Below are 13,347 nucleotides of genomic sequence, written 5' to 3' on the forward strand. Positions count from 1 at the left end.
GAAGAAGGGAAATTCAGTTGTCCCATGATCACATGTTGACCCAGCTGGAAAATCTTTTCTGTCATTGCCTCATCATGCCCAATCTGCTGGGATCGATGCTGCCATGTAGCCCTCTGTATCACGAGAAGACTCAAAACCTTTTTCATCTCTATGTCAGTATTCAATGAACAGATACCTTTTGAAAACCTACTGGGCCTCAGAGTTTTAATAAGTGACAGTTATTCCTACATTAGAGATAAGAGAAAGTTACAATAATGAGAGTGGTTCAAGGTCCTACAGAAGTAAGAGGGAGATGGACAGACATAAAAGCCTAGTTAATTACTAACCTTTGGAAACACAGAGCTTCAAACCGAAAAGAGACAAATAATGATAATAATGTCAGTACCTGATATTTGACAGTCCAGTATTATTTTCATAGCACTTCATTTTAGTTTTTGCTTTGTGTTTGGGTTTCATGTAACCAGAAGAAGAAAATTCTGGATGGAATCACAGAAAGTTTGAGTGTTGATTATAGTTCAGTGTAATGAATGCTTTGATCCTGAAGGCTGTGAAACTGAGTCATTTTCATTAAGAAGACTTCTCATGTGAGGTTTTTCAAACAAAGAGAATGATTAGTAAACTATTCCGTTACCTTTTATTCCCATAGCTCTCCTGTAATTTGTAAGACTCAAGTGATAAACACTGAACCTCAAGCTGAGATTTAGTTTTGTGTATTGCCAAAGTACACAGTAGCCTAGTTTCCATAGCCATATCTAGCAGATAAATGTCTCTGAAATAAAATCAGGCTTCAAAGACAATGGGAGGAAATCACTCTGGTTCACATTTGCAGACCAGCAGTGGGTGACAAAAGTGGACCCCGGGACACAGATATAGGTGCAATCACTAATTGACATAATTATTTGAGCATCCATCAGTGGAGTAGTCCTGAGTTTCTGTGACTTTTCCCAATCTGTAGATTTAAGAAAAAATACTTTTCTGATGTTTAAATGCTGGGAAGATTGTGCTGAGAGTATAATGGCTCTTAGTTCATCCACTCTCATTCCATGCCATCATCCAATCTCTGCCATCATGGTAATAATGCCATCACTGAAGTAACTTCATCCAGTAGTAGGGGGCAGGGCTACATCCTCCCAGACACTGTGATACTCAAGTGAATGCACTCAATTAACAGCTTAGCTGACAAGAAGCTCTGCTTTGCCCTTGGCCCTCTCTACCTGCTCTGATGTACTTTCTCACTGCACTGCCTTGTTACAAGGAGGATGGGCTAAGGACAGACACTCAGCATGAAGCCCATGATGCACTTGCAATTTTAGCTAGATGTACAAGCAATTTCCTTCCTTTCTCCTATTTGATTCAGTGTCGTGAAATGATGTGCCCATTTGTCCAGAAGGGATACAAATGAAATTGTATTCCCATGTGTAACATTTGGAAAATAAACATTCTGGTTATCACAGCTCCTCTTTCATCACATGTTTTCCTGTGTTATGTCATGCTTCTGCCAGTGCAAGCCAGAATGTGGAGAATGCCTAGGGGAATATTTCTCGAGTGTTTTCTAAGCAACATTAATATTAAAACTGCTTTGCAAAAAGAGGGCATTTGGTGGTCAGATAACTTTTGGAAGTGCTCCATGTTCTGTTCCTATCTTTGATAGTCAAGATGTCCATTAACAAATTAGGAGTCCTAGGAAGTCTGGCAATAAAAAAGACTATTGAACACAAACCAGGATTTCCCAGATTTATGACCATGGAAACTATTTTCATGTAACAACTGTAAAGATCAGAGTAAGAGATGCTAACTCAGCAAGTGTTTTTAGAAATTTAGGTTCACAAATTACCAAAACTACTCAGGAATAAATAGAAAATTTGGTAGACTTCTAATAAGAAAAGAGATTGAATTAGTAATTTAAAATCTCCCACAGAAACAAACCCAGACACAAATGGCTTTACTGGTAAATTTTACCAAAAGTTTAAAGAAGAATTAATACCAATTCTTTATAAACTCTTCCAAAAAATACAAGTTGGGGAAAGATTTTCTCAATTCATCCTATGAGGCCAGTATTATCATGAATAACAAAACCAGTCAAAGACATCACAAGAAAACTGCAAACCAATATCCCTATATAGAGATGCAAAAATCTTCAAGAAAATACTAGCAAACTGAATCTAGTAATATATTAAAAGGTTTATACACCATGACTAAGTGGGATTTATTCCAGGAATGCAAGGTTAGTTTAACATACAAAAATCCAATAATGTTATGCACCATCATATTAATAGGATAAAGGACCAATAGCACATGATCAACTCAACAGATACAGCAAAAACATTTGACAAAATTCAACACCCTTTTATGATAAAATCGCTAGAAAAACTAAGAATAGAGAACTTTCTCAACCTAATAAAGGGCATCTACAAAAAACCCACAGCTACCATAATACTCAAAGGTAAAAGATTGAAAGCTTTCCTTCTAAAATCAGGAGCAAGACAAAGAGACTTACTCTGGCTACTTGTATTTAACATTGTACTGGAGATTTTAGCCAGGGCACTTAGGCAAGAAATACAAATAAAAGTCATCCAGATCGTAAAGGAAGGATAAAAATTGTCTGTATTTGCAGATGACATGATCTTGTATATAGAAAATCCTGATACTGACTAAAACAACTCATAGAACTATTAAACAAGTTCATCAAGGTTGCAGGATAAAAGATCAATATTCAAAAATAAATTGTATTTCTATACAGTAGGAATGAACAATCTGAAATGAAATTAAGAAAACAATTTGACTTAAAATAGCATCAAAAAACAATATAATACTTAGGAATAAATTTAACCAAAGAAGTGCAAGACTTATATACCTAAAACTACAGAATATCATTGAAATAAATTAAAGATATAAATAAATGGAGGTTTACTGTGTTTATGGATCAGAAGACTTAATATTGTTAGGGCAACAATACTTCCCAAACTGAACTACATTTTTAACACAATCCCTTTCAAAATCCCAGCTGACTGTTTTTGCAGAAATAGGGAAATTGATCCTAAAATTTTATATGTAAATGCAAGAGACCCAAAATAGCCAAAGCAGTTTTAAAAGATAAGAACAAATTTGAAGGACCCACACTTCCTGATTTCAAAACTTACTATGAAGCTAGTGTACTAAAACAATGCATACTTGTATGAAAACAATGTGTACTTGTATAAAGATAAACATCTAGGTAAATGGAGTAGAACTGTGATTTCAGAAATAAACCCTTACATTTATGGCCAATTGATTTTTGTCAAGCGTAGCAAGACAACTCAATGCAAAAAAAATAGTCATTTCAACAAATGGTGTTGGAACGACTGGATATCCACATGCAAATAATGAAGTTGGACCTCTTCTCATACTGTACACAAACCTTAACTTACTTTAGACCTAACTACAAGAGCTAAAACTATAAAACACCTAGAAGAAAAAATAATAAACCTCTGTGAGTTAGGCAGTGATTTATTTAATGATACTGAAAGCACAAGCAACAGAAGAAAAAATAGATAAATTTGTCTTCATCAAAAAAAGTTTTTGAAGTTTTGTCATTTGTGTACTATCAAGAAACTAAAAAGACAATAAGGGTCTCTTCTTGGGGTAATGAAAATGTTCTAAAATGAGATGTGATGATGGTTGCATACTCTGTGAATATCCCAAAGACCATTGAATTGTACACTATAAATGGATGAATTATAGATATGTGAATAATATGTTAACAAAGCTGTTAAATAGCTATTTGTCCTCACAGTGTGACATTTTCATCTTTTTTCAAACTGCCTGTTTCTCCTGAGTTAATGGCATCTGTGAAACAGGAAAACTGTTCTTTTAAAAACTCTGTCAATTATCTTTAATTACACAAAAGGCTCCAGAAGAACTCATATTGTTTCTATCTTAACTGTTTTGTTTGTAATTTCTGTATATAACTCGAATCCCTTGGAAAAGATGACATAAATTTATTTTAAAACCCTTCACTATTGGGGTCAGGCACAGTGGCTCATGGCTGTAATCCCAGCACTTTGGGAGGCCAAGACAGGAGGATCACTTGAGCTCAGGAGATCAAGATCAGCCTGAGCAACAAAGTGAAACTCCATCTCTACAAAGAAATAAAAATACAAAAATTAGCCGTGCATAGTGGCACACACCTGTAGTCCCAACTTGCTTGGTAGGCTGAGGCAGGAGGATCACTTAAACCTGAGAATTTGAGGCTGCAGTGAGCTGTGATCACACTACTCCACCCCTGTCTGGGTGACAGAGCAAGATCCTGTCTGAAAAAAAATAAAACCCTTCATTGTTGATGGTATGGCATCATTTATAACTGAGTTTAATAGTTCTCTTTTTCCACAGATGGGACTGCACAACTCAGGTGCCCATTGAATTAGTTGGTAGTTGTACAAGTCTTTAGACAGAGGCTGAGAATATGATGAAATACCAGGTCATAAGCAAACACATAGGAATGTGCTGCCAGCCCTTTAAATGGTGTGAGAGGTTATAGATAATTTGGCATTCATAAACATAGAGGGAGCAGAGGCATGAAAAATGCAAACCATAAGACTGTGCAAATATAATAACAAATTTGAGGGTGGATGAGTTCTCCAGGGAAATGGGAAAGGGGTGGGGAGAAGGAAGGGAAAAGGCTAAGGATCAGACTGTGGGGGATTCAGTGATCATGGAAGGAGGAGTCTTGAACTAGGTTGAGACTTGGGACAACTAGCACTATCTGATGGGGTGGTGTTAGATGCAGCCAAGTGCTGATGGGATGCATGCATCCCTTCATATCTGGCTAAAAGGAGCTCATTGGTGACCACAGAGAAAAGGGCATCCATAGACTTTTGAGGATACAAGTCAGATTTTAGAAAACAAACATATGAAGGCAATGAGGGCATCATTTCAGTGGGACTGTTAAAAGAATGCAAAGAGGATGACAAATGAAAAGGATAGATGTTTCCCTGTAGTGTATGAAGGCTTTTTCTAGATAGAGTGAAGCTATGTATGTTTGAAGAGAGCTTGGATACCTGCATTTGGAAAGAGAAAGATAATGCTTTTGTTAACTATTAATACCACACAATACTGACATCCTATTTAATGGGTCTCTTCTTAGATGATTTTAAAATTTAAATCATTGTTGTAAACTATAGAAAATAAATCATCAAAAGATTTCTCTTATAGGCTTTGTCACAAAACAATGGAACTAGAAGGGTCTTGAGGTATTCATATAAGCTGGACAGGCATGTTTCTGAATTAATCTGGAAGATAGCTCTTTATTTTCAACATGATTAAACAAGGATATTTGGCAGCTTCCCCAGTGACCTCTGGTATTCTAATAATGCTGATTTTCTTTTCCTTAACTAAAATACAAAAGTACACAGAGATTAAGCTCTCCAATGTTTCAATCAGGAAATGCTACTTTTCTTACTGTAAACTTGGCTTATCTTATAGGACCAACAATAAAGGATTATGTGGGAGCCATAAATGGCCATCTCCTGGCAATAGTCTCCCGTTATTATGATGTAGTTTCTCAAAGGGATTTAAGTGCTTGGGGCATGGTTCCAGGGACATTGCGTTCTGTTTGAATCAACAATTTCTGCTGTATGAAAGACACTGCCCTTTAGAGATAAAGTCCACTTTGGAAAACTAGCAAGCTTTCAGAGTATAGGTACAAAATGAACTTGACCATTACTCTAGATTTTTTTCCTTTTCTTTTCAAAGAGCAGTCATCATTTGGAAGTATTCCCAGAGCCCCTGCCTCACCCTCTTAGGTCATGAAGGCATTCCTTACTGAGAAGTGGCTTAGTATTGAGAAACTGCTGAAACTTTGGTGAGAAAACTATAGAAACACATTTTGGAGACTGAGAGGGTGGACACTGTCAGGCAGTTCTCACTCAGCCAAGAGACACCTACCAGGCCCTCCTACTGCACTACTTCAGGAATTTGCACATGCAAACATGTTCCCCACATACATGTATTTCTTTTTAGCAGGTTTGGGTTTTCTGTGAAATGAGAACAGAGAAGTCAGAAACTGATAGGGGTTAAACTAATTAATGAAATTCTTTATCTACTTGGTGCTTTTATCAACAGCAAAGAAGTTTATGTTATGGGCCCTTATGGTCTTCTTGTTTTCTTTTCTTTTTCTTTTTCTTTTTTTTTTTTGAGACAGCAGAGTCTTGCTCTGTCACCCAGGATGGAGTGCAGTGGTGCGATCTCGGCTCACTGCAACCTCTGCCTCCCGGGTTCAAGTGATTCTCCTGCCTCAGCCTCCCAGAGAATATTTATGTTTTTTAATAAAATATTTTTTCCAAAGCAAAGATCAGTTTTATATTAGACTATTCCTTGACTATACATGCACTTTACAGAGGAAAATGTCGGTTTTTCCAGATTTCAGTTAAGGGAGGAATTACAACAAGGACCAGCTGCACTGAGGCTGCCCCTGAGCTGTTTCTTAACCTCAGCCCCTCTCTTCTCCATTGCTATTTTTGTGTTCTATGTAAAATATCTTTGCTCATTTCTCTGAGTATGTATTGGCATTTTCCAAAGTTGGTTATGTTCCCTCAGCGGTCATCTTCTACCCCTGGAGCTTCTTAGTCTCTATTTTGACTCCTTAGAAACAGAAAAGGTACATGTGGAAGATTTGTAAGTTTCACATTTTAAAGTGCTCTTTCTTTTGGGAAAGCAGAAGTTGAGAAGTTTAAAAATGCCTCTAGAAGAAACCTATCTCCACATTCCTTCAACTATACAGGAGGCAAGAAGGCATCTTTTATGAGCAATGGCTTTGGAAGCAGGAAATTTCTGTTCTATGATGTACTAACTACTTCCACTGGGCTTTAGTTTCCTCGTTGATAAAATGGAAATATCAACAGTGCTTGCCTTCACAGGGTTGGAGTAAGCATTGCATGAGATAATGCATATAAAGGGCTTCAGCCAGTGCAGGCATGGAGAAGGATCTCAATAAATGTTAGTGATGATGGTGGTGATGATGATAAAGGATTTGGAGTCTCAAAACGTTATATTGTAGCATTACAATGTAGCATTTTCAGATAAGAAACCAGATCACATGGTCTGCCAAGGTTATTTGAATTTGCTATATGGAAGGGAAAACTACTTCTCTGTCACTTAATGGCTGCCATATATTCTTTCTCAGTTAGGAGGTGTGCATACACGTGCTTGCTATGTCTTGTGTCCTTGTCCTGATGGTCAAGAGTTTTGTTTTAGCCCTTTTAAAAATCCAACACAGCTCTCAATATTGTGCATTGCATGCAGTAGCCTTTCTACAAGTGATTTCTTTAATTTAAAAAATCAAATTATCATGCAAATTATACTGTTAGAAAAGATTTTGACCTTATGAAGATTTATAAGACATTTATTTTTAAAGTAAAAGAAATTAAATTGGCAAATAAGGTCTTCTAAACTACCCATTTCTGGTCTATTTCCTAAGGATTCACCTCTACTCACCCTTGCTTTTCTTAGCACTTTGGCTGTTACACAATGAAATGAAGTTAATGGTTTCTAATAATGAATGAGCCATCTTCATGTTAGAGGTCTTGGTACCAAGCAATAGAATCCAACTCAGGCTAACAAGAGGGAATTTGCTGAAAGTAAATGAGAGGACCCACAGAACTGATGTGAGGCTGGAGGACCACACTTGAGAATGAGCAGAGAGCATGAGAGCTCTGGCAAGTTAGGGGCAGGAACCATAGCCATGGTCTTTGTAGCAGGAAGCATCTGTTCAGCACTAGGCCATGGGGAAAGAAAACCCACAGTCCACTCTCTTCTCTATGTAGGTGACCCACTCCATCATCAGAGTCCTCTGAGAAGGTGACCGGCCAAGCTCAGATAACAGGCTCTATAGCCAGGCTATTCCAGGAGTTGGGGGTAGGGATGTGGTGAGAGAGAAAAAAAATCTAACCTATCATTTTCTGTAATGGGAGCTGGTAGCTGAGACCATCCTCACTACACAGCTATACAAAGAGGAGGAAGAGAGATAATTTTCCAGAAAGAAACCAGGATACTACCAGGAAAGGGGAATGGATGTTTAGGAGCCCACGGTGGCAAGTGCCTGATATTCTACACTGCTAATAATCTGATTCTTTACGTCAGGCATAGTCTGTAATCTAGCCTGTCTTTATTAAGCCTTTGTAGACCTCAAAACACAGTATGAGATATTCCATTTTGTTATTCCTGTCCTATATGTGGTCTAAAGACAGTCCTCCATGTCGTCATCCTGCTCCTGTCTAAGTGGGAACAGCTTTCCTAAGCGATTAGATGGGAATTCAGGAGTTGAGAATATCGTAGCACCAGCATTAGATACTAGGATGTGCTACGTTTATTTATGTATAATTTCCAAATAAATAGAAATACATTTAAATCTATTATTTCCTGTAAATTAAAACCAGCCGACACAGTACCAGGGAGATTTTGCACATCTTATTAAATTGGGTCCTGTATAGGTATAATGTATTCAGTTCCCACCAAAGGGAATGTTTCTGGCACAGTAGAGGGTCTGGTTACTTTGAAAGTCTTAGGTTGGTTGCTTTTTTTGTTGTTGTTTTAGAATACCATTCAAATTTAAGGTGTTGCTCTTTTGGATTAATTCTGTTTGCTTTTATGTTCTAGGGGAAAACATATCCATTTCGGGGGGCCTTCCCTCCGGTATGGAACCCTATTGCATATTTGGATTATAACAACTTGTGGAGAACTATGGATAACATGGGAAAGGAGGTAAAATGTGTTCAGTTTGCACATGACCCATTACTGAAATAACAATGGCAACTGTTTAATATCCTTAAATGGTGCAGGGAACATTGCTCCGTACACCAATGCATATCATTTCCAATGTACCCAAACTCTGCAAAGTTGGTAGTATTTCCACTTGACAAATGGGAAAAATGAGTGCCCAGACATTATGCAATTTACCCAAGACCTCATAGCAAGGGAATGAGCATACCAACCTAGTCTCTTATACAAATGCCTGTGTGCCTTCAATTCTATGCTACTGAGCATTTATCTGACATATTTTTGCCAAGTATCTCTACTTACAGTTGTCTGTCTGCCTGTAATGCCATTTTAGATAGTAAAGGAGAGTAGGATTTGCCACCCCAAAGCTTTTTTACTTAGTCTTAGGCTCTGTAATATCAATCTCTCAAACTTGAATTTTGGACATAAAATGGGTATTAGGTTTCAATAATAATGATGATGATAATCACCATCATGATAATAATTAATATAAATTTGTGCATAGACATATATAATACTATCACTATTATTATTGTTTTGGCAATGGCATTAGGACAGAATCCAAAGAACCCTACCCCACTCCCTGTCTCTATATAGAATTCCATACCAATCACACATTTCAACACAGAGACCAAGAGACCCATTTTCGGAGGTTCTTATGAGGGCCTTCCTAAGAGGAGGCAGCAGTTACTATCACACCTGAGTGGGGGACTTCCTTTCTCTACAGATTCCAGCTGAGGCTCCCTGGGAGGCCCCACATGCTAACGAATGGGACAAAATGACTATGAAAGAGCTCATTGATAAAATCTGCTGGACAGCGTAAGTAGATTTGACCATACAAAATTTCCTTTTTATCTTTCCTTCTTGTCTTTTATATCCTGCCTTGAACTGCAGTGCTTTTCTTAACAACTTACAGAAGAAAAGTTAAGAGGTAACGTAGTAATCTTTCAGTCAGTAGCAATATTGAGGGCACTTTAGCACTTCAAAGTAGGTTAGAACAGAAAATGAATCTAAAAATTAAGAAAAGTAGGTGAATGAAGTAGAACTTCTTTTAATGAAAGTGTTATATGATCAATAAAATCAATAATTGTGTTTTCATATTATGGAAAGGTTGCCTACAAAAGCAGTTTGGAAAGATAGTAAATTTATACCATGGAATACTATGTAGCCATAAAAAAGAATGAAATCATATCCTTTTCAGGGACATAGATGAAGGTGGAAGCCATCATCCTCAGCAAACTAACACAGGAACAGAAAACCAAATACTGCATGTTCTCATTCATAAGAGGGAGTTGAACACAGACACAGGGAGGGGAACAACACACGCTGATGCCTGTCAGGGGGTTAGGGGAAAGAGAGTATCAGGATACATAGCTAATGCATGTAGGGGTTAATACCTAGGTGATGGGTTGACAGGTGCAGCAAACCACCATGGCACATATTTACCTATATAATAAACCTGCACATGTACCCTGGAACTTAAAATAAAATAAAAAGATAATCTCATATAGATGTAGAATACTAGGAAATGAGAGGAAAGCTAGTCTGTACTAGTAAAAAATATGTTATATAATCTTTTCAATTAGACCATGTGTTATTAGTTTATGTGGGGCCTACTATGTGAAGGCACCATACCAGGCACTGAGGAATGGGGGGGGTGAGCTTCTCAGGAATAGCCCCTACCCTCATGGAGTTTATGTTCTTCTAGCAAGCACTGACCTTGAACACAATTACATAAGAACTAGGAGAGTTCCTGTAAATTACATGGTCTGAGGGTAAAGGAAGCATTCTTTGATGACGCAATCTTTAATCTGAAACTAAGTGCATCAACTAAGAATGGGCCACAGGGGCAGGGGGCAGTGAACAATGTAGGGTGATGGTATCTTCCAGGAATGACACACAGGGACAGGAGAGAGAAAGGAAGAGTGGATGAAGTTGAGGGGATAGTATCTGCCAGGAATAAGCCATGGGGCAAGAGAGAGACAGGAAGGGTGGATGGTGTGGTGGAAATGGTAGCTTCCAGGGGTAACCCATAGGGTTGATAGTTGTGGGGCATATGGTATGATCTAAGAATGATACACAGTGTCAAAGGGAGGTAGGGAAGGTTGGACAGTGTTGGTGGGATGAGGGAATGATATCTTACAAAAATTACCTACCGGGGCAAGAAGGGAGAAAGGGATAATGGAGAAACATGGATGGTGTTTTAGGAATGACCCAAGAAAACAAGGGAGATGGGGACTGGAAGGGTGGATGGCATTGGGGAACTTTATTGTCTGGGAATGAGCCACAGGGATTAGGGGGAGATAGGGAGGATTGATGGGGAAGGAAGATAGTATCTTCCAGGTGTGATCCACAGGTTAAGAGGGGAGACAAATATAGTGGATGGTGTTTGCCATGAATGAGCTACTAGGATAGTGGGGGAGACAAAAAGGTTGATGATGTGGTACCATCAACCTTTTTGATGTGATACCATCACATCAAAAAGGTTGATGTGATGGTATCTTTTATGAATGACCCAAAGGGGTAAAGGGAAGACAGAAAAGGTATATGTTGCAGGGATATCATCCACCAACAACCTGGAGATGTAGTGGGGAGATGGAGGTATAGTTGGTATTACCAGGTTATGTCTTCCAGAAATGAACAAAAAGGGCAAGGGTGAGATAGGAAGAGCGAGTGGTGTGGCTTGGTTGCATCTTCCAGGAATGCCCCCACAGTGTTAGGGAGTGGGGAACAAGGATGGATTCCTGTGAGGTTATGGTATCTTCCAGGATTGGCCTATAGGATCAAGGGGAAACAGGCAACATTAGATAGTGCCTGTGTGTGGTAGGGAGGTGGGGTCGGGGGGAGAATGAAATTTTCCAACGATTTCTCTCTCTCCCTGGGGAGAGAAAGGGAAGATTGGTTTGTGTGGATAGAGATGGTATCTTCTACCCAAAAGGTCAAAGGGGAAGCCAGAAGGGTAGGTATCTTAGGGGAAGGGGAATTTTCCAGCAATGACCCAGAGGGTTGGTGAGGAGACAGGAAACATATATGGTGAGGCAGCATGATGTATTCCAGAAATGATCCACAGGGAAGGGGCAGATACAAAGGTGGATGGGGTGAGGGAGATGGTCTCTTCCAGGCATGACCCACAAGGGTAGAGGGGACACAGGTAGTGTAGCTCATTTGGCAAAATGGAATTTTCCAGGAATGGTCCACAGGACAGAGGATACATAGGAAGGTTTGGTGGTGTGGCAGGATGGTATTTTCCAGGAATAAACAATACTGGCAGTAGTAAGGGGTAGAAAGTAAGGGTGGATGGTGAGATGTCATGGTTTCTTCCAATAATGACTCACAGCATGTTACAGGAATGACCCAGAGGCAGAGGGCAGAGAGAGGAAGCATGACTGGTGTGGCAGGATATGCCTTCCAGGAATGGTCCACATGAGCTACGGGATTCAGGGAAAGTGGGCTTGTTTGCAGGCATGGTTCTTCCTGGAGCGACCCAAAGGGTCAGGGATGAGACAGGAAGGGTGGATATTTGGGGAGGGGGGATAACTTCCATCAATGACCTAGAGAGGTGGGAGGAGACAGGAAGTGTGGAAGGTGACCAGGATGGTATTTCCAGGAATGACCTTCAAGAATTGGGAGAGACAACTAGGATAGATGATTTAGTGGGGTGGTATCTTCCAGGAATGAACCAAAGGGGCAGAAGAAAATATGGTAGATTGTATTTAGAGAGATGGACTCTTCCAGGAATGAGCCACCCTGGTGGTGTTTGGGGGGAACACAGAAAGGGTAGGGATGGTATCTTCCAGGATGGCCCACAAGGCCAAGGGGGAGATAGGTCAGGGTGTATAATGTGTTTCTGAGGGCAGGGGATGTTACTTTTTGGGAATGTGACACAGACACCCTGGGGACTCAGAGAAGGGTAGATGTTTTTTGGAGGAGGTGGTATCATCCCAAAATGAACCAGAGGGTTTAGAAAGGTGTACCAGGATGGTATCTTCCAGGAATGAGCCACAGGGGGATGGGGGGTGACATGAGGTTGTGGAGGGAAATATCTTTCAGTAATGATTCAAAGGGGTCGGGGGAGATAGGAAATAAAGATAGTGAGGCAGGATGGTATTTTCTAAGAATGGTCTTCAGGATGTGTGGGGTTAAGTAAACAGGAAAGATGGACCGTGTAGGAGGATGTTATCTTCCAGGAATGAGCCACAGAAGTAGGGGTGAGACAGGTAGGTAGATGGTTTCATGGAATGATATTTTATAGGAATGAGCTATAGGGCAGGGGGTAGATATAAAGGGTGGATGGTATGGAGGAAATGGTATCTTCCAGGAATGAACTACAAGATTGAGGAAGGAGGGGGATGATGGATGAGCTAGGTGTATGGGATCTGTCAGGATGGCCCATAGGGCCAAGACAAGACAGAGTGGATAATGTAAGGGATGTTAGTGTCTTCCAGGAATATGACACAGGCAATGCAGGGAGGCAGCAAAGGGTAAATGTTTTGGTGAGGGAGTAGAGTGACCCAGAGTGGTAGAGGGGAGATGTGATAGTTGAATGGCAGGATGGTATCTTCCAGGAATGAGCCACAGTGGCAGTGGTGGGGGTGG

The 13,347-nt window shown here is 39.7% G+C and overlaps 1 protein-coding gene across 1 annotated transcript in view; it reads left to right on the forward strand.

Moving 5' to 3' along the window:
- The window catches only part of MAOA (monoamine oxidase A), a 74,764-nt gene that overhangs the window by 37,751 nt on the left and 23,666 nt on the right, over positions 1-13,347 (forward strand). The window contains exons 4-5 of the mRNA XM_032258544.1: positions 8,632-8,736; positions 9,479-9,570. Coding sequence (XP_032114435.1) covers positions 8,632-8,736; positions 9,479-9,570 — 197 coding nt within the window. The remainder of the gene's footprint in view (positions 1-8,631; positions 8,737-9,478; positions 9,571-13,347) is intronic.

The sequence above is a fragment of the Sapajus apella genome, unplaced genomic scaffold, assembly GCF_009761245.1.
Source record: "Sapajus apella isolate SASKATOON/1434 unplaced genomic scaffold, GSC_monkey_1.0 scaffold103, whole genome shotgun sequence".
Taxonomy (NCBI): Eukaryota; Metazoa; Chordata; class Mammalia; order Primates; family Cebidae; genus Sapajus; species Sapajus apella.